This window comes from Uranotaenia lowii, chromosome 1 (genome assembly GCF_029784155.1).
Source record: "Uranotaenia lowii strain MFRU-FL chromosome 1, ASM2978415v1, whole genome shotgun sequence".
Classification (NCBI taxonomy): domain Eukaryota; kingdom Metazoa; phylum Arthropoda; class Insecta; order Diptera; family Culicidae; genus Uranotaenia; species Uranotaenia lowii.
Window position 1 is genome coordinate 66,385,027 of NC_073691.1, and position 25,565 is coordinate 66,410,591.

The 25,565-nt window shown below is 38.7% G+C and overlaps 2 protein-coding genes across 2 annotated transcripts in view; one reads left to right on the plus strand and one right to left on the minus strand.

The window, feature by feature from the left end:
• The window catches only part of LOC129738993 (carbonic anhydrase-related protein 10), a 318,155-nt gene that overhangs the window by 207,208 nt on the left and 85,382 nt on the right, over positions 1 to 25,565 (minus strand). The window lies entirely within an intron of this gene.
• The window catches only part of LOC129760812 (uncharacterized), a 76,547-nt gene continuing 60,399 nt past the window's right edge, over positions 9,418 to 25,565 (plus strand). The window contains exons 1-6 of the mRNA XM_055758482.1: positions 9,418 to 10,351; positions 10,437 to 10,525; positions 10,619 to 10,946; positions 11,086 to 11,433; positions 11,993 to 12,045; positions 12,092 to 12,891. Of these exons, the coding sequence (XP_055614457.1) occupies positions 9,418 to 10,351; positions 10,437 to 10,525; positions 10,619 to 10,946; positions 11,086 to 11,433; positions 11,993 to 12,045; positions 12,092 to 12,891 (2,552 nt within the window). The remainder of the gene's footprint in view (positions 10,352 to 10,436; positions 10,526 to 10,618; positions 10,947 to 11,085; positions 11,434 to 11,992; positions 12,046 to 12,091; positions 12,892 to 25,565) is intronic.

A 25,565-nucleotide genomic window follows, 5' to 3' on the forward strand; every position in this document is an offset into this window, starting at 1 on the left:
AAATCGGCAAACATTTAGACACCCTGTGTGCGACTGCAACGTTTTTGATTCCAAATATCGTTTCAAGCAAAAGTCATGTAAAAATACAACAAATTGATCCGAAGGAGAAACGCATGGTTTTTTTCATGGCTGCTTTATAATATACAACACAAATGACTGAATTTTACATGAAATCAAACTTTACATGAAATGTAAAGCTCAGGTTTTTTTTCTGTGTAGAGGATTGAGTGGCGGGTCATCAAAAAGTACCCGGGATCCGGGAAGAATCCGATTTAAGGGTCTTGTATCCTGGATTAGTATTAGCATCCAGAATCAGGAGCAAGGTTAAAGATCAGAATACAGGACCAGGTATCAAAATCAGATTCTGATGGCGCGATTTTTGATGAGAATCAAGCAATCAGAAACCGGGTCAGTATCAGGATCTGAATCAGTTGATTTGAAATGTGGAAGCTTTCTAGGATTGATACTAGGTGTTTATAATTAGTTTCCATGTTAATTTTTATTATTTTCGTCTTATTCAAAATTCTTAAATTTAAGCAAGTTTGAAATCATTTGATTTTCCTTAATTTTTTTTTACATTTATTTTATCTATTTCTTTCAACTTTTCATTATGCTTTTCAAAAGTTAATTCTCCTTTGTAAACAAACTGCTTTAGGTTGAAATAGATCAGTACTGACAATACCGACCGAGTAAAAGAACGAAGAAATGCAATGGAAGTGCAGGCAATTAATTTAATTGCTCCTTGGCACGACCGGAAACGGCATGGAGCACACGGGATACGGCTAAATAAACAGCAAAAAAAACAGGGATATGTACCTATCCAAGAATCTTTGGGCGCATTTCTACATTTTTTTTTCCTTTCAGATTCCCAAAAGAATTCAAAGTCGGGGAGAGTTTTGGCGAAGAACTTCTAGATGAGATAATTTACGCGCCTTTCTGTATGTTTCTTCCTGCAAGCTGTTTTCAAAAGTTCAATAAATTCAAAAGCTAAATTTTTCATTTACTCTCGGTGAATCGAAGAAGTGCTTTGGATCAGGTAAACTTCGAAATCACCGGAGACTAAGCGGAAACGTATTAACTGTTCTCACGAATTCCGAAGCGTTTCAGCGTTTCGAGTAGCGGATCCGGATAGTACAAACATTCAACCCCACGTGAGTATTTTTTTCCGAAGATTAGTTAAGGTGAAATTTAATCAACATAAATTACCATCAAACGAATGGGGAACTGCATCGTCGTCGTCGTCGTTGCTTCGGAATTTTCCAACCAGGAAGGGCGGGTAACGACTATTTCATGCTTTCCGGATATAAATCGTTCCGGTTGCTTTTCGCTTCCCTTCGAGTGCAGTCTTCATTGTATGAAGGTAACGGGGTAGAACTTCATTGGAACTTCACTCGGTTCTGGAAGACCAAGCCTTTAGCCAAGCCATGAAGAAAAAAAACCTGTCGTTTTACTCGATGCAACAGGCGAATTGATATATTTTTTTTTATTCTGTATTCTTCACAGAGCAGTAAGAAAGTAGTTCCATTTCAATTGTTTTCTGATCACACTGTTGCCCTAACTATGTATTTTTTTCTAAGTTGGAAGATAAGTTGAATAATCTTTGTTTCGATAATTATGATCACAATAATCAATCTTGTTGAAGAAGTTTGAGAGGTACAAATGGAAAATAAATCCTTTTTTGGAATTGTTCTTGAAGGTCTATTCTTAAACTATGAGATGAAGCTCTTTTCAGGATTTTTACACAACTCTACAAAAAAAATCTGACCTGAATTAAAGGGAAATTAATAAAAATCATTATTGTTATTATTTAACAAAAATACATAAGAAAAGCTCATCACAGAATTTACACATAGTACACATGACATTTGGAAAAAAAGAAATTTTAATTTATATAACAAATGGAGAGGACAATATAAAGGCAAGTTTATTGGACAACTTGAAAATATCGATAAAAATACAAGCAAGTTGAGAGGACAGCTTAAAATACAAAGGAGAATTGAGAGGACAGCCTGAACATATCGATGAGAACTCAAGCGAGTTGAGAGGACAGCATGGAATTCAAAGGCGAGTTGAGAGGAGAGCGTGAAAATATCGATCACAATTCAAGGGAGTTGAGAAGACAGCTTAAAATACAAAGGCGAGTTGAGAGGACAGCCTGAACATATCGATCAAAATTTAAGCCAGTTAAGAGAACAGCTTAGAATTCAAAGGCGAGTAGAGAGGACAGCCTGAACATATCGATCAAAATTCCAGCGACTTGAGAGGACAGCCTGAACATTTCGTTGAGAATTCAAACCAGTTGAAAGGACAGCTTGGAATTCAAAGGCGAGTTGAGAGGACAACCTGAAAATATCGATGAGAACTAAGCGGGTTGAGAGAACAGCATGGAGTTCAAAGGCGAGATGAGAGGACAGCCTGGAAATAGCGATCAAAATTCAAGTGAGTTGAGAGGACAGCTTAGAATACAAAGGAGAGTTGAGAGAACAGCCTGGACATATCGATGAAAACTCAAGCGAATTGAGCGGACAGCATGGAATTCAAAGGCGAGTTGAGAGGACAGCGTGAAAATATCGATCACAATTCAAGGGAGTTGAGAAGACAGCTTAAAATACAAAGGCGAGTTGAGAGGACAGCATGAACATGTCGATGAGAACTCAAGCGAGTTGCGTGAAAAGCGTGAAAATATCGATCGAAATTTAAGCGTATTGAGAGGACAGCTTGGAATTGAAAGGCGAGTTGAGAGGACAGCCTGAAAATAGCGATCAAAATTCAAGCGAGTTGAGAGGACAGCTGAAAATACAAAGGCGAGTTTAGAGGACAGCCTGAACAAATCGAAGAAAATTCAAGCCAGTTGAAGAGACAGTTTGGAATTCAAAGGCGAGTTGAGAGGACAGCCTGAAAATATCGATGAGAGTTCAAGCGAGTTGAGAGGACAGCTTAGAATACAGAGGCAAGTTGAGAGGACAGCCTGAACATATCGATAAATTTAAGCCAGTTGAGAGGACAGCTTAGAATTCAAAGGCGAGTAGAGAGGACAGCCTGAAAATATCGATCAAAATTCAAGCGAGTTGAAAGGACAGCTTATAATACAAAGGCGAGTTGAGAGGAGAGTCTGAACATATCGATGAGAACTCAAGCGAGTTGAGAGGACAGCGTGAAATATCGATCGAAATTTAAGCGTATTGAGAGGACAGCTTGAAATTGAAAGGCGAGTTGAGAGGACAGCGTCAAAATAGCGATCAAAATTCAAGCGAGTTGAGAGGACAGCTGAAAATACAAAGGCGAGTTGAGAGGACAGCCTGACAAATCGATGAAAGTTCAAGCCAGTTGAAAGGACAGTTTGGAATTCAAAAGCGAGTTGAGAGGACAGTCTGAAAATATCGATTAGAGTTCAAGCGAGTTGAGAGGACAGCTTAGAATACAGAAGCGAGTTGAGAGGACAGCCTGAACATATCGATCAAAATTTAAGCCAGTTGAGAGGACAGCTTAGAATTCAAAGGCGAGTAGAGAGGACAGCCTGAAAATATCGATCAAAATTCAAGCGAGTTGAAAGAACAGCTTATAATACAAAGGCGAGTTGAGAGGAGAGTCTGAACATATCGATGAGAACTCAAGCGAGTTGAGAGGACAGCCTGAAAATATCGATCGAAATTCAAGCCAGTGGAGAGAACAGCTTGGAATACAAAGGCGAGTTGAGAAGACAGCCTGAACATATCGATGAGAACTCAAGCGAGTTGAGAGGACAGCATGGAATTGAAAGGTGAGTTGAGAGTACAGCCTGAAAATATCAATCGAAATTCAAGCGAGTTGAGAAGACAGCTTGGATTTCAAAGAACAGTTGAGAGGTCAGTGCTTAAATTATCGATGAAAATTTCAAGTGAATTGAGAGGACAGCTTGAAATTCAAAGGCGAGTTGGTATGACAGTTTGAGCATACCGATATGAATTTCAAGCGAGTTGAAGGAAAGCTTGGAATTAATCTCTCTCACTTGCAACTTTCTGCTATTGTTTACATTTGTCACATGGTTAGTCAGTTATCCTCAGAAGCTCCTTATCTTTTTGAACTCATTTAAATCTAACTGTTTATTGTACTCCATGTTCATTGTACAGCGACATAATTTTAAACTGTAAATCAGTGTTAATTCTTCGTTCATTCTTCGAAAACCAAGGGTCGCCAAAAGGAAATTTAGGAGCATTTTTGGGGGAGTGACTCGAATATTTCTCGACTGAATAAAAGTTTATCTTGATCGGTACTTAAAAACAAGCGCATCGTTAATTTTCGGGCTTCTCGTTCAGTGCCCCCGTTTTTTGCTCGTTGATGACTGAACGAAAGTTTTTGTTTTCCAATCTAGTGTCTCTGTTCGAACTCGATCTCTTCGCAAACCAGAAGCGCAGCCATTTTCCGTTGATTCTCCGAATGAGTAATCGACGGGAACCACCCGGCGGTGGAGCCAATCGTAAATCAACCCGGACCATTGTGTTGCATTTTTTCTATTGTTGTTATTATTATTATTCCTGTTGTTTGTTCCGCTTTTCAGCTGCCCGGCTGTTCCTGTCCGAAGTCAATGAAAGAAGGAACCAGGAAGAGGACAGAAAAAAAAAATTTGCATCGAAACTCTATGAATTATGAGCCCCCGAGGAATCGACAACAACTCGTTTCCACCCATCCAGACAACACCAGTATATGTCTCTTTGCACTGAAGTTGGGAACTCCGGGTCTGATTTATTTTGGACCGTCAACGGGGTCCCTTTTGTTTTCCCGATTATTCAACATGTCTTCTTTGTTCGGATTCATCCCCCCTTCCCACTTCCCTTCCTGTTCAACTGACATCCACGGAGCGAGTGGTATTGAATAAACAAAATATTAATTTTCTCTCCAAACAATTGCAGCACCTCTGCTGACACCTTTGCTGAACAATTTATGGACGGATTGAACGGTTACAGTTTTGTTTTCAATTACTGGGGAGTTGTCACGTGGTCATTCGGTTATAGGGGGATTTATCCAGTTATTGCAATGTGGTCGATGTTGAATCGATTGCTTTCGTTCAAGATAGACAAATTTGATGAATTTGTAGAATTTTTAAATCTAACATTACATTTTAATCAATTTTCGAAAATTTCAAGTTTAGAGAAACTACAACGTACACTGTTTTAAGGTTCTTAGATACACGAGGTTCTCCGACTTTCACAGTAAGTAGGCGAAGAGTGAGCGGGCTCTCAGTGAGTTTATTTATTTTTTGGCTCAGCTTTTCTGTGGTTTGTTAGTAAACAAACTTTATGAGTTCCGCATAGTTGCATAGCCTAAATAGCCAAAATGGCTGAATCGGGAATTCGATATTCGGTAACACCTCCTGTATATATACACACCTTGCACTGTTTCTAGATAGTCCTATGATGACTTCAGTATGGTGGTCTCAAATGCCAAATTGCTCGTTTAGCCATATTGAAAAAAGTTTTGACAGTTGGCTGAAATGTTCACGAAAAAGGGGGCCCAGACGTGCAGGTGTTTTAGGACAACTATCAGAAATATTTGCAAAAGAGTCTGTGTATGTCTGTGCACAAGCGAAGACCACAAACTTGGTATCAAAACAAGGTTTAGCGATGAGTGTGAGTGATTGTGGGATGCATTTTGTTGATTTTAAATTAGAAATATTAACAACCATAAAACAGGTGAATTTTCGTACGACATATTTCTGTCAAATGTTGAACCTTGACACCTATGTTGAAAATTAGCATTGAAAGTTGCAGATAAGATCATGAACTATCAATGAATTATTAAATAATAATCTATGACAAAAACATGATAAGTTAAAAACCACCGCTTAAGACCAAACCCACCGGGCGTTACTATTTCGGTCGGTATTTTAGATGTTTTGATTAGTTGCGTTTTTATCTACTTACTGATTTTCGCACCCATTGTTGCCATCCAGGTTGGTATTTGTGTTTGTTTATTTTCTGATAGCGACTACCGGCTGCGTTACTACCGGGTTGCTACATAAACGCATCCTGTAAAAACCTACTGCTCGAATGCTATTTCTCGAATCAAGTTAGCGACTGTTGGAGCGATGATGGGTTGATAGATATGTTGCTGAATGTACTCGATTCGAGGTTTAGCAACCATTGGTGGGCCTGGTCTAAAGGGTCCAAAGTAGGGCGACACTAACCCTTTTTTTCCTGGCTTAAATTTCTTCGCGGTCCTTTAAAGGGCGAACACGAAATTATTATGACACCGGAAATGTCATGCCAATTTTCTTTTAATTTTTAGAATCAAACCAAAATTTCAGGGTAGTTTTCTACATACATTTACTTCAAAAATCAAAAGCAAAATTAGTTGATGGAGCCTTGAGTGCAAAATTGAACGCATTTTCGTTCGATGTCCCCCATAAAAGTCTCTACAGTGTCATCCGGTACCAGTTTTTCAGTTTTTATTTTTCCATTTTCTTAACATGTTCTTCTCGTCTTTGAATGTCTTCTTGCTCTTCCAAAGTTCCAGCTATATTATTGCCCAGTACTGCTCCTCCGGGCACAGTTGCGGATGGTTTGACAGGTTCGTGTCCTTTGGAACAAAATGGACAGAATTGGCCTCATACCACTGCAGGACAATTTTAGAATAGTGGTATGATGCCAAATCTGGCCAAAATAGCGGAGCTTCGTCGTGCTGCTACAAGGACGGAAAAGGCGTTTTCGAGGCACTCAGATTTGTATATCTCGCCATTTACTGTGCCCTTTGTCACGAAAGGTTCACTCCTCAGTCCGCAAGAGCAGATAACCTGCCAAACGACATATTTGGAGACGAACTTCGACACTTTCTTTTTCTTAAATTTGTCGTCCACATCAAACTTGCTATTGCCGGCGAAAAACTCAAACTCCGGAATTTGCTTAAAATAGGCTTTTATATACGTTTCGTCGTCCATCACACAGCAGTCATATTTTGTCCGCATCTTCTCGTAGAGCTTCCGTGCCCGAGTTTAAGCCGTCGATTGTTGCCGCTCATCGCGATTTGGGAAGTTCTCTACCTTGTATGTATGTAGTCCAGCTCTCTTTTTTGCATTCTGGACTTAGCTCTGCGACATGCCAATCATTTCAGCCGCATCACGGCTTGAGACGTTGGGATATTGCTTTAATCAACCGCTTCACCTTTCTCTCCGCCGTCTTTTTGTTCTCCGGTCCCGGTTTTCTTCCAGCTTCTTTGCCGTGGTTCAACGTCAACTGCTCATGGAACCGCTTCAACACTCTGGAGACGGTTGAATGGTGAATGTTCAATATTTTTCCCAACTACCGGTGCGACTGGTCAGCAAATCCCAGGTGTTCAGAAAGAATTTGTTTTCTTGACTTGCGTTGGTTCACCTCGCCTCTGGCATTGAAGCCCATCCCAGAGATGGAAGCCTTCAGGGAATCAACACTTCCTGAATTAACGGAAGCCTCTGATTCATCAAAATGTTCATGCAGACTACAGTAATAACTTTTACTTAAGCTATTATGGAAAAAAGAGGCATCTTCAATCCATTCGAAACAACCACTCCAAAAACCATGGCTCTAGTGAGATGCTTAGTAGGAGATTTGAAATTCACATTCTATGGAACGTCCTTAGCCTTCAGGGATGAAATTTACCGATCCATCCGTGAAATGGACACCGGATCAATCGCAAAAAGTTTCTCATCTGAAAACTCGAAATTTGAAAATTCGAGTTTTGATCCGATTGCCATCAAGTTTTGAAGGATTGAAGAAAAACTATTATGGTTCACGAAACCATTTTTATTGTATTTTATTTACAGTCCATACGCGAATGCCTGCACCTTGGCCTTAACCCCGGCCATAAAATTCTGCACAACCTGTGAATCAACCGTAAAATTTGAAGTGCTTGCCTAAGGCTGATGTCATGCTGAAGCAACTAGCAACGCAACGCGTTCACACGACAAACCAGCTCTCATTTGATCTCCATGGAAAAAGCGCAGACCTGTCATGCTGAGCGCATTGGAAAGCGCGACAAAGCTGATGCCAGGGTGTTTTGTAGCGTGACAAGAAGGAAATCCAATGGGAATATTGTTTTTTTCTTGTTTTAAAACAATGATTTCGGGTTTTAACCACAATTATTCGAAGATCCGTCCTAATTTGTGATAATAAACTAAATAATATCCGAATGGACAAGAAAATTTTCATAAATTCTTGGTTCCCGCAAAAAAAAAGGAATTTTGTCGGTTCAAATTTCGGCATTCTTGCAATCCGAGCATGATCTGATAAGTTTTTGACGGTTCCCGAAAGAAAGGAGACAATTCAAAGCATTATCAGATGTAAAGAAGTGATGATTTGTAGGGAATTTCAAAGCGACTTGTCGCGCCAGCATGACATCCTAATGCGATGCAACGCTTTCTTATTGGAACGCGTGAACGCGTTGCGTTGCTAGTTGTTTCAGCATGACATCAGCCTAAGAGAAAAAGAGCGTGCCTAGAAGGTCGCAAAATATGGCGACTTAGAAAGTCTGCCTGCAACGCTAAAGCGTGCCTCGAAGGACGCGAGCGGAGAAAACCTGGGAATGGTTGCTAAAGAGAGCGTGCCTAGAAGGTCGCAAAATATGGCGGCTTAGAAAGTCTGCCTGCAACGCTAAAGCGTGCCTCGAAGGACGCGAGCGGAGAAAACCTTGGAATGGTTGCCAAAAAGAGCGTGCCTAGAAGGTCGCAAAATATGGCGGCTTAGAAAGTCTGCCTGCAACGCTAAAGCGTGCCTCGAAGGCCGCGAGTGGAGACAACCTTGGAATGCTTGCTAAAGAAAGCGTGCCGCGAAGGTCGCTAAATATGGCGGCTTGGGAAGTCTGCCTGAAATTCAAAAGCATGCCTTGGAGGCCGCAAGCGGAGACAACCATGGAATGCTCGCTAAAGAGAGCCCCGAAAGCAGTAAAGCATGGCGGCTTCTGGAAGCTTGCCAGAGAAATAGAGAAGTATCTGAAAAGCCGCCTCATCAGGTCTGAAAGTGTTAGCCAGAGCAATGAGAGCGCGTCTCGAAAATTCTCGTTTCACAGCTTCAGCTGAAAGCTTTTTAGAGAGTCAACAACGTGCCTCGAAGATCGCTGCAAGAGAGAGAAGCGAGAGAAGCTCCCTAAATGACTGAAACTTTGAAGTTGTGAAACAGCTTTGAGAAAAAATAAGATTCTCTCTCAGAACGAAACAAACGGAATCTATGACAGAGAAAAAGGCAGTTACGAAACATCGTCAAGCGGTAACGGAGCGAAAATTTAAGTTTTTGAACTGCTCGTTTATTTTTCAAAGCGTCAAAATGTCTGAAGTCGGAAAATTTGTCAAGGCACCCATAATCCCGAACGTTTGCGAAAAGCCAATTAATGTAGGCAAACACACCTAAAAGAAATTCGACCAACAGCCAGCCAGCAATAACTTTTTCACTTCGAATAATGTAGGAAAACAAAATGGCGGAAGTCGGGAGATACGTCCGAGCCCCGTCAGTTCAGGAACCAGTTTACGAAGAATATTTTGACCTCGGCGAATCGGAAAATGCAACAGAGACGCCTGTTCAAGGTAATGCGGATTTTGCGAAGCGAATGAATGAATTCGGACAGCTACTTCAATCTCTGATTGAAAAACCCGTAAGAAGTGAAAACCAGCAACCGGTATTGATCGACAATGACTGGGGGCGCAACACTGAGCAACCATCGCCGCTAAAGGACGGAGCAAGTGGTTCGATTCGATGGGATTTAATTCCTTCAAACAGACTCTGGGAGGCGTGGCAAACCTTCTTGGAGAACTTTGAAATTGTCGCATCTCTATCAAACATGTCCTCTGCTCGTCGTTCAAAATTACTCTTTCTTGCTATGGGCGCTAACCTTCAGAGCATTTTAAGAGCAGCCCATCTAAAACCATGTTTGAACGACCCCCAGTGCTATCAAAAGTTCGTTGATATTATCGGGAATTATTTTAAAACAATGACTGATACAGCTGCTGAGCATGAAGCTTTTTCTGTCATGCACCAGAGAGTCGGGGAATCTACAGTAAATTTCCATGCTAGACTAACCGAAAAAGTACGGCTGTGTGGGTACAGCCCCAACGACCAGGATCGCTTTGTGAGAGCGCAATTGCTCAAAGGAATGGTCAACAAAGAATTGGTGAAAGACGCGAGAACAGATGGTCGAGCCACAAGTGAAATCGTAAAAACAGCAACACGAAGAGAAGCCTACGATGCGGAATTAGTATCTGCCAGTCCAGTCATTAATCCACCTGAGGCTCTTGCGGTAGAAAACACGCGACGAAGGAAACGTGCTGGTCCTAGAGGCGAAAATAGAGAGGTTTATCCGAAAAGATATAAAAGGACATCCCCACTTGGACGACGTTCGCGTTGCTGGAGATGTAACCGACAACGACACACAGATGGATTCTGTCCAGCGTTGAACGAACAGTGCAGAAAATGCAAAAAAACGTGGACATTACGCAGCATCTTGTCGAATCGACTCGGTGAACGACATCCGTGAAAACGAGGAAAAGAAGCCACTGCACGGATGGTCTGAAGACGAGCATGAGCAGGTACAGTTCCGTAATTGATTAAAATAAAATAGATTTTCATAACGAAATAAGAAAATATTTTTTTTATCAAGCGAACATCCTTTATTCTTCCAGCAAATAAATGCTATAACAATTCGGGACGCTATAGTCGAAGGTCGTTTGAGCTCCTCCCTTGCTTTAAGTTTTTTAATCGACTCGGGAGCCGATGTCAATATTATCGACGGTAACGACTGGTCCATTCTCAAGAAACAGTATCTATCCGGTCAGGCTAAGCTTGAACCTATAGCGAATCCTGACAACCGACTGCTACGAGCATACGCAACAGCCAACCCCATGACTATTAATTGCGCTTTCAAAGCAAAAGTCGAAGTAGTCGGAGCTTCTAAACCAGTTGTGGAAGCTGAATTTTTAGTTGTTGGCGAGGGGCGCCGTTCACTTCTCGGTAGATGCTGCTAATGAATTGAGACTTCTTGACATCGGCCTAAACGTCCATAATTGTGAAGAGGCGGATGATCTCACTGTGTTCCTGAAGATTCCTGGTGTGAGAGTGTGATTCAGCATCGACAAGAGTGTTCCTCCAGAAAAGAATGCATATTTCAACGTCCCAGCTGCCTATCGCGAGGCTGCTGAACGTCGTTTCGAAGAGATGGCAGCTCGGGGCATCATCGAAAAAGTAACGTCAGCCCCCAGATGGATAAGCGGTATGTCGGCGGTACCTAAGGGCAAAAACGACTTCCGACTAGTCGTTAATATGAGAGCACCGAATAAGGCCATAAAGCGGGAATATTTTCGGTTGTCCTTAGTAGATGAAATGCGTATTAAACTCCACGGCGCCAAGTGTTTCACGAAGTTGGACCTTAGTAACGCGTTCTACCATTTAGAACTTAGCAGGGAGTCACGGGACCTGACTACATTCCTGACAGAAACCGGTATGTTTAGATTCACCCGTTTAATGTTCGGAGTTAATTGCGCGCCGGAAGTGTTCCAGCGGGAGATGACAAGGATCCTAGAAGGAATAGAAAACGTTATTATATACATTGACGATATCCTAATTTACTCCCCCACCTTGGAAGAATTGCGCAAAATAACAGCGAAAGTGTTAAAGGTGTTGCGCATCAATTGTCTTACTCTTAATAATGATAAGTGCATCTATGAACAGACACGAGTGAAATTCTCAGGACATGAACTAGATGAAAGAGGATTTCACGTAGAAGAAGCAAAAATTAAAGCTATCCGTCAATTCCGTGAACCTACAACGACTTCTGAACTTAAAAGCTTCCTAGGGCTGGCATCATTCGTGAGCCCCCATATCCAAAACTTTGCAGAAGTAACGAACCCCTTGTGGGCCGCTACAGCAACCAAAAACTGATTGTGGGGCCCCGAACAGCAGAAGGCATTTCGACTCGTCAAGGAAAGCATCATAACTTCAACAACAACGTTAAGTTATTTTTCGGAAAATGATAAAACGATTTTATATACCGACGCCAGTCCCAACGCTCTCGGAGCTGTTCTGGTACAACAACATAATTCCGCTCCCCCATGTATCATAAGTTTTGGATCTTAATCTCTAACCGAAACCGAAAAAAGTACGCCCAGAATCAGCGCGAGGCACTTGCTACAGTGTGGGCCGTCGAACATTTTTCCTTCTTTTTGCTAGGGCGCCACGTTACGCTTCGCACTGATGCTCAAGGAGTAACTTTCATTCTGAATAGATCCCGGGAGAACTCAAAGCGAGCACTGACAAGAGCCGATGGATGGGCACTTCGATTAAGTCCATATAATTACGATGTGGAGTACATTCGCGGCAATGACAATATTGCCGACCCGTCATCCCGCTTGTACACGAGACATGATGAGCCTTTTGACGAACAACACAGCCCATGGGAAATAGCTACTCTAGAGTCCAAAGTTTCTGGTTTCCTAACAGAATCTGAAATACGTACGGCAACAAAGGAAAATGATATTTTACAAAAAGTAATCGATGCTTTAGAAACTAACATCTGGGCAAAGGATTTGATTCAATTCCAACGAGTGGCTGCTGAGTTGTCAGTCGAAGATAATATGTTAGTGAGGAATGGTTGCGTAGTTATTCCTAAACAACTTCAACAAAAGGCGTTAGACGTAGCTCATAGTGACCATCCCATGATAGCAAAGATGAAAAGCATTCTGAGGGAACGTGTCTGGTGGCCTAGTATGAATCAAGATGTTCAAAACTGGATTGAATCTTGCCAGGAATGTGCCACCAATGGCAGACCGGAAAGACCGACCCCCATGAAGAGGAAATTCGCGCCCAAAGCGGTTTGGGACACCATTGCAATCGATTTCAATGGTCCTTATGGAAAGCTTAGCGGTATTTCTATTTTGGTAGTGGTCGACTACAGATCAAGGTTTGTTAAGATTTGCTTTAACAGTAGTTTTTACTTACATGAGTTTTATATTCAGATTTGTCATAGCAGCACCTGTCTCTTCCACAAGTTTCGAGCATGCACGGCGTGTACTGGATACAATTTTTGACCGAGAAGGATTTCCGAAGTGCATCAGATCTGATAATGGCCCACCTTTCAACAGTGAGCAGTATAAAAAATACTGCTCAGACCGCGGCATCCATGCATCCTTTTCTACGCCACTGTTTCCCCAGCAGAATGGCTTGTTGAGGGGTACATGAAACTGGTGAACAAAGCTATGGCCACGGCTATCAGTACTGGGTCCGACTACAAAGGGGCACTGAAGGCTGCAGTTAACGCTCACAATGCTGCGGCTCATTCCATTACTGGTTCCCTCCGGAAAAAATTATGTAGGGGAACTGGGGGTATAATGCCCAGTGTGGGCAAAACGCCTCACTGCGATATCTAGCTAGATATACACTTATTTTAAAATTTCTTTACGTTATTCTTTTCTAATTAACAGTAGAAACATTTTGTACGAAAAATAAGCTTCATATATGCAATAAATCTTTGCAAAAATCCAAAAATACTTTTCATGCCATTTTCCTTGCAATTTGTGCCTTGACTTTCGTAAAGAATCACGACATCTATCGGCAACAAAAATTACCTGACATCTGTTACAATGATGAACATTGGTCTTGAAAATCATCGTAAAACGAAAAATTTCCTAATTCAATATTTTTTTCTTTTATTTTAAACGATTTTTAATAAACATGTCTAGGCAGGGCAAAACGCGCCATGTCCGTTTATCTTTAAGCATGTTTCATATTTGTTTAAATTTATATGCAGTTTCATCACAACAATTTTAAAGGTATTTATATGTTGTATTGGAAAACATAACTTAAATATAAACGAATATTTTTAAAATTCCTAAATTTAATGTAGATTTTATTACTATTCACAAGATTTTCAGTATATCTGGCAGCACTGCGCGTAGCAATACATTTTTCCATCTGTGAAGTGGAATAGAAGTGTTTTAACCTGGCATACACTTTCGGAAGCACTTGAATCAATAAACACTTAATAAACGTTAAGCGGCGCGATTGGGTACACACATATGTGCATTATGCCCCTACTGAATCTGAAATCCAATTTTCAACATACTCTTCAAACTTCATTAAATTTGTGGCCTTTTTTGACCTTCCAGTTAGTCTAACTATCAGATTTAGACAAAAAATAAACCAAACTTCTAAACACAATCGAAAATTAAAGTTAATCTTTTCAAATGTACTCTAAAGCAAGGCTTTCTCCTTAACGTGGGCATTATGCCCCCTCTTCCCCTATGTATGGTCGGAAGATAAAACGTAACCTTCCTCTTTTGCATTACGGGAAAACATTTCATGATGAAAACCTGCTCAGCCTTAAAGACAGGCAGTCTAAGCTTAAAGGAAAAGCACTAGAAGATGCTCGGCGAGGCGCACGAATTTGCCGAATAAAGCCAGGTGACGATGTGATAATAAAGCGCACGGCTCCCGCTAAAGGTGATTCTAAATTTCTTCCACAAAAATACACGGTGGTGCGGGAAGAGAATGGAAATCTTCAGCTTATGAGCAGTGACGGACACACAATTACGCGACACGTTAGCCATACAAAAAAGGTTTCTGAATGGCGTTCACCGAGTAAAAAACCCACATACATTGGCCAAAACTCAGCCACCGAAAACACTTCCGCACGACCACAACGACAGGTAAAAACACCTTCTTACCTAAAGGATTATGTCGATACTGTCGAGAATTCATCCTAAAAAAAGTGAGAGCTAGATAACTGTCGAAATTTCGAGGAAAACAAATAGTTTTTCTATACAACCTACATTCAAAGCAGTTCGTTAAAACGAAAATAAATACAACATAATCGAAACAAAACATTTTGCTTACTTTTCTCCCATTGAAATAGCGATGAGTTTAAACTTTGTACACTGGAAAAAGTTGCACTGAATATGTAATGGGTTTTATTATACGAACTATTTTTTTTTATTTTATGAAAATAACATAAAACATGCTTCAACTTTTCTGGGTAGGTAAGTTTTTTTTTCATTTTCAAAGGAGAGAAGGAGGAAGATGTGCGGTGTCACAATACTGTTCAAGGCTAACATCAACCCAATCGGTAATCCAGGAAAACCGGCAACACTTCGCCTCCCGACTCGGGGCCAGTCTCATCGCGAGTCGGCGGAGGAAGCAACCCAGGGTAAGTGTTCTGAAGGCCTATGTCAGTACCGCCAATCAGGCGATTCCACCGGACGGGGCCCGAATCCCATACAAACCACAAAACGCAATTTTCAAGACGCAAGGTACAAGTTTCCTGGATGCCAGCAGTGTGAAAAAAAATTTTTGTTGCCCACAGCAGTGTAGAGCAAGAGGAATCGAATGTTGCATTTGTCGGAAAATAGGTCACTTCGCTTGACTCTGCCCTACAGTAAACCGTATAGCGATTGAACCTGCTGAGGGACCAAGCAAACAAATGGCCTCTACACAGGAAGAAGAGAAGGGAGATGATGTTCCTGAATAATATCATTATCTTAAAACAAGAATAAAACCTTAAATAAAGTTAATTTTATTTACATAAAATGTTTAAATATGAGAATACTTCAAGCACAGATAAACTTAAAGCTCCATGAAAAAAAAAGAAAGAATATTGGTTTTGGAAGTTTCGTTGTCTCAGTTTATTCCCACAAATAAATAAATTTATTGAATTTGTTACTGACACCTTAACTTATTCTTTTCAATCAATTAATGTGTTAAAAGCAACTCTTTATAATTAAACGACAAGTTCAAAAAAATCGTTCTAGACAAAGCAAAATCATTTAATTTAAAAATTTAAGAAAAAGGAAATTGATTTTTACTCTGTTTTCCTCCTTGTATAGATTCCTGGGCTTCCGATCGGTGGTCAATCGTTCCTCCAACTGCTTAATCACTCGCAACACCGTGGAATTCGCGATTCCCAACGTTTTAGCGATGGAACGATGCGAAAGATCCGTGTTCTCATCACGCACGAGCTGTTCTTTGGACTATATTTCCGCGAGTTTTGATCAAAGGACTTTAAATCTTGCAGAAAGTGAACAATGTACTATGAATTAAATGCACCCAAATTTTCATCGAATTCTACACACAAAATTTCTGAGGCCGAAATTTAGCAAAATTTTGCTCAAATTTGACCAGCTAAAAAGTTAGCAATGAAATTAGCAAAAAAAAATTACTAAATTTTTAGCAAAATAGCCGAAAGTGTCCAGACTAAATTTTTACTAATTTTTCAGTAAACAAATGCGTTGTTTGCTAAAATTTTAGTAACATTTTTGTTTGCCTCAGAAATTACTATAATTTTAGTAAATTTTAAATTTCAAAGTTACCGTTATTTAGTTTTTAAATAAAAAGATCGTTGCAATTTGATTGTTTCAGTTTATTAAGAAAAAAAAAAATACAACTGTATGCAAAAACAGCAGCAACAAAGAAAATTTTATTACTCACACTTTACACCGTATATTTTGTTATTGGTACTGTCTCGTAACTGACAGTGTTATCCGGAGTCCGGAGTAGCTTCTTGCCAACTATATGGTATCCGGAGATTCGATGATGGTAGGGAGGAAGTTATAACAGAGGACATTCGACAGAAGCCATTAAACCACTTTCACTGACATTCGATTTTCGGAGTGAGGCCGATACCATTCTACAAAAAAAGCAATGTGGTTAGAATAAAATTTTAAAAAAGCCCTTAGAACGAATTTTAAACTTACGAAGATTTGCTCAAAAGTCATCAAAATAATCAAAGGAAAAGCCTTCGGGAATGCGTAAACCGGATTAGCTTGGTAGTGAACCGTGACATGGCTTGGCCATCAACCAATAATTACAGGCCGGACCAATCAGCTTAGCTGAAATTTTATAACAGAGAAATTGAGTTAAGAATTGAAAATATGAATTGAGGCAGAAGTATATTTATGTTAAAAGAAACAATTTGTGGCATGCTACTACTTGTTTGTTTACAAGTAGTAGGATGCCACAAGTAGTTACGAACGTACCAAACAGTTTAACCCGTATTACCGTACGATTAGTTGAAACGGATCGTACGAATGGAATGTTAATATAAAACATCATTAGCTGAATATTTAAAGGAAAGCTAGTTTAGTATTTAGAGGATATTGACTTTAAGATAAGTGTTCGGAAAATGTCGCTCTAAAAACATCAAATCAGGCATTTTGCTATTACTTATACTTAATAAATTTCAAATACTACAATTTTTTATGGGCTCGATTCTTAGCGAGAGCTCAATGAATATGGGTTTCTTTGAAGGCAATAAATAATGCATATTTGAACTTACCTGTCTCTGAATGGAAGATAACTTAAAACATCAATATCAAAGCGCAAGGCCCAGCTGCCCGCGCAACCACACAGTAACCAGATTGACGACTCCCAAGAATTCCTGTAAAAAATAAAACAAAATAAGAGTTCTTTCAAAGTCTATCTGTTCCTTCAGGAAAAGCTTGCCCGGAATAGTTAGAACTTGTCGCAGTGCTCCGTTCGAATCCGAAACTCATATTTTCAATTTGCTGCGTTCTGGAACAATTCGAGTTTGAAGCTCGATGACGAAGCGTTCGAAAATTGGAGTTCAAAACTCGCAAACAGTAGTTTTACTGTTCCGGAAGGCAGGCAACTGAAAAATCGAGTTCCGAGCTCAAACGGAGCACTGTAAACAGTTTTTGCCTGTTCATCAGGTACCTACTTTTACACTCATTCACTTACCTTGTCTCCAGTTTTTTTTTAAGGAAAACTGCTGCCCTGCTGCCCCACCGGGGAGACTAAAGAAAGACTTTCAGCTGGCATCGTTTCCTCTCACCCTGGTATCACATACACAGAAAGATCTGGAAGTAATGAAATGTCTTTAGAATAATATAAAATCAATATAACTCAACCGTGATGTACTTTTACTGTTGGCAAATATGGGAATCCGTTCCATACCGACCTCCAGCAAGGAATTTTTGGACTGAATCCGGATTGTGGTATGCGTGCTCAAAGGCCGGTTTATTCTTTGTGCTTTACCGGATCGATCTTCCGGAAAAAGGCATTAAATATTCCAGCTAACTGTAACAGCTTCCAAATATTTTCACCCTCGCACCGGTGCAAAATAAAAACAAAAAATATTTGACAGGTTCCCGCTTGTGTCGCCCTTCTAAAATTTCAGCACTCCAAGACCGCGGTTTGTGCACAGGCTAATAGTTTGAGTCCGTGCTACTACAAATGCTAAAATAAGTAGTAAATGGGTGTTTTTTACTCAAATCCAGCAAAAGTCATGACAATTTGGAAAAGTGCTAACTCAGAAGTAAAAAAGAAATTTTGCTAACGGAAAGTAACAGCTGTTTTTTGCTAAGTGGAGCCTCGAAAGTTTGGTGTGTACCCAACTGTTGAAAAGTTAGAGCAATTTCATAGTGTGGCAATTTACATCTAAGAACGTGGTTGAAGGTTCTAATATTTCTAACATTTTAATTTTTTCAATCCTTATTTTCAAATTAAAAATAGTTTTATTTGTGGTTTGAAGAGAAAATAAATCAAACTGTCAATAAAAATTTAAAGGACTTGCGCAATTTTTCAATGCCTTGATATATCTATATGTATAATTATAATGAACTGTTATGTTAAAATAATTCAAAAAGAGTGTCAACTGCTAATGAGTAAACACTGCGAAATGATGGACTGAATGGATGGAATGAATAACAAAAGAAGTCCGATGCGACAAAAAGGAAAAGTTTCAATCTAATCGACACTTAATCGGATTTCGGTTAGGTAAATTGTGACCACCATATCTACGTTCTAGGATGGGCCACTGCTTTTTGATCTGTATCCCTGGAGATGTCCGTCTGTCTGACACATTCATCGTGCTGTGTGTGGTTGTGTGGTGGGGAAATGTTTCGATTTCCAATCGTCTCCTGGTCAACTAACTCTGGCATGATTTGGACGCATCTGCTTGAAGCAGGAGCTAGGATATTTAGTTCGTTATGCACATCAAGCTTCCGGAAGGCCACAGGGCGATGTCGAACTTGACCAGAACCTAGAGGTTTATTTGTTTTGAAAGACGACACACAACACAACACATTTCGATCACTGAGACGGGGGTGGGAGAAATCCAGGTTAGGTGGTAATGAGAGTCTGCCAAAGCCGATTATCATGCGGTATTTGCTGGCCGATGGCCTACAAATTGGAATAGACTTCCCCGGAAAATTCCCCGCAAGCCGAAACGTCTGGTTCGAAATGTCAAAATTGCTAAACGTTCATATCATTCCAATTGGCAGCGGAATTGAGACCACCGTACACAATCGACGACGGCGACGCCTGACCAAATTGAAGTTTTGGGTTTCGGAATGAAACGGACAATTTGGGTGGTGCATCAGAATTTGTCTGACTCCTGATTCGGTACAAGCCTTGGGCTTTAAACTGAATGATTAAAGATGCATGAAAAGAAGGATATTCAGCAGCAATCTTATAACGATCCTGAGGATTTTTCATACTTCCAGCTTCATCAACAAGGACTTATAATACCTAAAGTATATTAAATGCATCTTTTAATTTAAATCGAATAACAAACTCAACAATTTTTTAAAGTTTAAATCTGTGAAGAAAGCAGATAATAGGAGATCAGTTTTTTGCCAAAAATTCCTCAAGCATTTGTCTACATTAAAACCTAACCAAAGTGCTGTGATACGGATATTTTATTAAAGCAAAGAGATACTATTTTCGGGTACGATTTCTATTTCCGGAATTTGCTGCGCATCGATACTTTTATAGTTTTTTCTCATTCCTACAATGTTTCCCCGGCGCTCCCTGAATAGTGTGAAAGGGTGCTTGCAAATTATGTCTGAAGGGAAAATAGATACTTTTCCGGAATCGAAAATCGATACAAACTGTGGAAAGCAGTGGTCTATTTGCGTTGTCTCTTTAAACAAAACTTATTACGATAAAAAGCAAACTGAAGTCATCCAATATCCTTTTTTTTAAAAGGTTTGCAACTCCGTACAAAAATGTTTGTTTTTAAATTTCGAATTGATTGATTTCGAAGGAAAACAATTGATCCATTTTATCTAATCAAACTGATCGGTTTTCATCGGTAATTCTCAGCTTTGCAAAAAATTGTGAAGAAATTATCCAAATTGGCAAACCTAGTTGGATAAATGTTTGATTCGTGCTGAAAAAATCCACTTTGTAGCATGAATAACTATTTATTTAAGTTTTTGATCTTATTTTTTTGTTAATATCATCTCAGTTATCAGTTATCAAAATCACATGATCCTTGATGGGGCTGGGGGAGATTCAACCCTCAATCCCGCCCACTCTTTTTCTAGACCTAAAATTTGAATTCATATTGGAATAGGTAGGGAAAAGGTCTCCCAAATGGGCCTATCGGCTAAAATGCGCCTACGGCCGTTTGACGAAATTGTTGACAAAACAACATATCTTATCAATGCATTTGAGGGTAATACGTTTTGAACATATAGCAAGAAAGAATTTTATGAATAAACCAACTCAAAAAAATTTTAAATTCAAACAAGGTTTTTATACCTTTTGATGTAATATTTTGACTTTTAGAGCAAGTTTACTGGTGTTGGGAAAAAGTGGTAGAAATTTTGACATTTTGAAAATTTTACCATGGAAAAATGTTTTCAAGATCTTGGGGCGTTGTATTTTTTTACAACACTGTTTCTATTTCAGCCGTATGTGATAGAAATATTGCTTTTTTTGCATCACAGTATGCGAAAATACAACACGTGTTGTAAAAAAATTAGAAGGCCACAGATCTTGTAAATGTTTTTGCATGTCAATATTTTCAAAATGTGCCATAAGTGTCAAAATTTCTACCACTTTTTCCCAACACCAGTGAACTTGCTCTAAGAAATTGAACGTAAAGAAGCTTAAAATAAAAAGTTGGTTGGTTTTTGTTTCTTATTCAAATGAACCTTAGAAGTAAAACAAATTTAAGCTTTTATTATGGTTTCATAATGATTGGAAAGTGCAATAAGAAAGTGTTTTTGTATGCCTCCATCATGTTTGTAAATACCGCTGTCCTTAAATAACAGGTTAAAGAGAATACACAGTAAATTTTTGACTCGATTTCCAGCAAAAAAAAATTGCTGGAAACGTTCAGCAATCCAAAATTTTTCTGGAAACCAGCAATCGGTTTTCCAATTGCTGGATTTTTCAGCATTCGGTTGAAGTCTTGTCATTTTGGCTGAAAAATCAGCTATCGGTTTTCAAATTGCTGGACATTCCAGCAATTGATCTAGTTTGCTGGAAAATCAGCAATCGAGTTGTCAAATTTGAGTCTGTTTGTTTTCGTACGCTGGAGCAAGGTGAGACTCTATTTTACGATTTTTTGTTGGATTAAAATAATCATTTTGATTTTGCTCTATATTCTAGCAACCAGGCATCAAGTCAAAGGTGAGTTTTTATTGGACAGGTAGATATTCCATAAATTTTTTTTTTATACCCACCAATACGGATTTAGAAGCGGATCAAGTACCTTGACAGCAGCTTGTGAGCTAGTGGACGAAATTCTACATGGTCTGGATGCAAAAAAGTACGTGGGCATTCTCTATTTGGACCTAAAAAAGGCCTTCGATACCATAGACCACTCTGTGCTGCTGGAAAAACTGCATATTTATGGTATCCGAGGAACGGCCAATAAGTTATTTGAAGATTATCTGAGCAGAAGAGAACAGTACGTAGTAGTCAACGGAAGCAACAGTACGCATTTGCCTTTAACTGTCGGCGTACCACAAGGGAGCAACTTAGGACCGCTACTATTTCTGTTGTACATAAATGACTTACCGAAGCTTGGTCTAAAAGGAAAACCAAGACTCTTTGCAGATGACACTTCGTTGTTATACATCACCAATGATCCTGGAGAAGTCGTTATTCAAATGAAACAAGATTTGCAACTGCTTCAAGAATTTTTCTCTGAAAATCTGCTGTCTCTTAATCTCACCAAAACGCAATACACCGTTTTCAACTCTCGGAGGTCGTTTCAAATGCCACCAAGTAATGATCTAGTTTTTCAATCCACAACCATCGATAAAGTTCAAAGTTACAAATACCTTGGACTCATCATTGATGCTGATCTTAAATGGACAAGTCACATCGAAAATCTCAAAAGGGAGATAAGTTCTAAGTGCGGCCTTCTCTGGAGGATTAGAAAGGTTGTTCCAATAAAGCAACGCTTATCAATATACCATGCATTTGTCCAATCGAAACTGCAGTACATGGTTGCAATATGGGGAAGTGCCAGTAAAAGCAGGTTGAAGTCTCTACAAGCTCTACAAAACAGGTGTTTAAAGATAGTATTTGGAAAACCGAGATTATACCCAACGATTGACTTGTATCGAGAATCTCCGCCTTCAGTTTTTCCTGTAAAAGCCTTGCGAGAATTACAAACTCTGATTCAAATCAAAAACTTTATCCATAATCCACACACCCACCGGAACCTGCAACTTCCTCTCTCAACCCATGGATATGATACACGAAGACACAATTACTTGACGACACGTCGTATGAACACGGAAAGGGGTAAAGCTACTTTTTCTTACTATGGTAGCCAAAGATTCAACGCTCTGCCAACAGTTTTACAATCGGAAAACAACTGTACAAAATTCAAGTTGAAACTGAAATTTCATCTGAGAAATAATCTGAATCTGTATCTGTAAATCCCTGATGCCGACTATCTAGAAGATACTAGATGCCCGCCGCACCCTCTCAATAGAGATTGAAATCTCACTGAGGGTGCGCAACCGTCCTGAAAATTCTCATCATGCTACAACCTCTGCAATCGACTCCAACTAATACCCGCCCCCATATATATTTTTTTTATCGTTTCCGCCTCCATCGCTACCAAGCCGACCACCACCGCCCTCCACCACCGCCTTCCATCACCGCTGCCACCACCACCGCTGCCAACACCATCAGAAGCTGTTATTTATACAAAATCCAAAAACAAATTGTAACCAATGAATTGTAGAACAATATTCGAAAAAAAATCATGAAAAAAAAAATAAAATGATGAGAAGGTTTTATGCCTACGGGAGCAAGGATTCGAATTCAAATAAATTCTACTCCCGCGGGCTTTTCCCTATCTCAAATAAAAAAAAATGATACTAATCAAATTTTTTTTTACAGGTGGCGGTGATCAACATTTGGCACAAAGCTGCCACCCCATGGGGCATCTGCAGAGCCGATGTTAGAAAATTGTAAAAAATTGTGTTTCTCGAAATAAATAAATCCCTTATTGAAAAATAGTAATTGTTTTTATTGCTTATTATATGCACAGCCAATAGTCACAATTTAATTTTGAATTGAAATATAAATTTGATACTAAATACGGCCGGTTGTGTTGAAAAAAAAGCTGGTTTCCAGCAATCTGGATTGCTGATTTTTCAGCAATTTGAATTGCTGGAAACCAGCATTAACGTTTGCTGATTTTTCCAGCAATTTAAATTGCTGGAAATTTTGCTGGAAAGTCAGCGGGACAAAAACCAGCAAAATTTTGCTGGTTTCCAGCAAAAAAAAATTTGCTGTGTAAATATGACCCATTCCAGCGTGACATCACAACGTTTGCAAAACAATTATTTTGTATATTGTATGTTAGTTTTACAATTCATATCTCACATTGAAAAAAAAACCTTCTTGGATCAAAATTTGATTCGCTACAATTTGAAATCAGAATTTTTTTTATTGAACAAATAGTTATTATAATATATGTAAAAGGAATCGTGACGTCACAACGCGCCACTTTTTCCATTTTTCAGTTTTTTTTTTTTCACAACACCGCATTTTTCTGCTCTTCTATTCGATCAAAGTTTTATGAAAATATCAGAAAAGTATCGTTTCATTACAACCAACAAATCGCTGTTTTTTTTTCAAATTTTGATTTCAATTTATTTTAGAGCGATTCAGTTTCGTGACGTCACAACGCGCCATGTTTTTTAAGCACGGTTTTGCAAAGCAACATAAAATAAATCAAAGTAAAATCTTAAAATTAATGCTTAGTTTACTAAAAATGCTTTGAAACCCTACAAACAATGTAATTTGGTGATGAAATTGATCCTTTTATTCCCAAAAATATTAAAGGCATTGACTCTAAAAGGCCTATATAAGCAGATAAGGTTCGCAGCACTGCTTACACCAATTTTATTCGAAATTTATTTGTGCTATCACGTGAATTTTATTAAAAAAAAAACTAATTCAAGGAAAAACTCATTCGTAAAAGCGTTGAAATGTGTTTCGGAATCTTTTTTGAATATTTGTTTGCAAACATTGGAGAAATAAATAATAATTTCAAAAGATTACGATCTATAAAAAGTTAGTTAAATAAAATTCGTATGGAAATATGAGAAACATTGTTTGAAAGGAACATGGAAACCCAGTTTTGCCTCAATTTCTTAAGTCTCTCTCGGCCGATTTGTTTTCATAATTGTTATTCACGAAGCTTCAAGTATGACAAAAAACTCATTCCAAGGTCCCATTTAGATAAAGTAAAAAAATATTGAGTTTAAAAAAATGCTTCTGAAGGGTCAAGAAGATGGACGCTTATATACCCTTGTTTGAAGCTTAATAACTGTTTTATGATAACTCTAATCGAAATGCATTCTCCAGATGAAATAGTGTCATATTTTAAGCATTCAAATTAAAAAAATATCGATTGATAAAGACCTAAATTATTGGATAAAAACTGTTTTTTTTTGTTCATGCCGAAAAAAATCCACATATTTTCATAAAAAATTCAGGTGCGTTTCGCGACCCCTTTCCTTAGTATAATATTGCATGCCAAAATTTTTCATGGGGCCTTGTGCTAGTACATATTTTAATTTGGTTGATTTTGTGATTCAGTTAAAAGTCTCTTATGCGAGATTTTATGTGAACACGGTGTCCGATTTGGATTTTTTACATTTACAGTGACAGTGGCATTCTTTGAGGTGGAAATTACAAATAAAAACATTTTTTTTAAAAGAATAATTTAATAAGAAATAAATTTTTTATGAAAGTCTTATGATTTTTTTTTATATAAAAAGTTAATTTATTAAATTTGCCATGTTTAAAGATTTTTTGAATCTCATTACATTTTTTTCATTGAACTTATTTTGTTTGAACATGATGCCAGAAAATAATATGACGTCACAACGAATTCTTTACCCGGGTGCAACTCACAACCTTCTGAACCGATTTTTAATCCAAAAATTGCATTAAATTCCTCTCAAAAAATTTGGAGAGACCTTCAATTTTCGACAATATGTGACATTTCAGTAAATTATGCATTCAAAAGCAGTAGAATTTTCGTGACGTCACAACGCGATAAAATAGATACCTTTATCAACGACGCTAGAGCGTAAACTTGCTGTGACTATTATTTACATGCTTTGAAGATGGCGTTTCTACCATCATTTTCCAATTTTTTTTTGACTTAGCTAGATTTTTGACAAAGTTCTGTTTTAAATAAAGAATAATTTCAAAAATCGATTATATTTCATACTAAAACTTTTGAATTTCAACGATAACATACTCAATTCTAAAAATAAGGCAAATGAAAATTTTCCGATGGAAAATGACGCTCTAGAAATAACCTTTTAAACGCTGAGAAATTTTTTTTTTGAA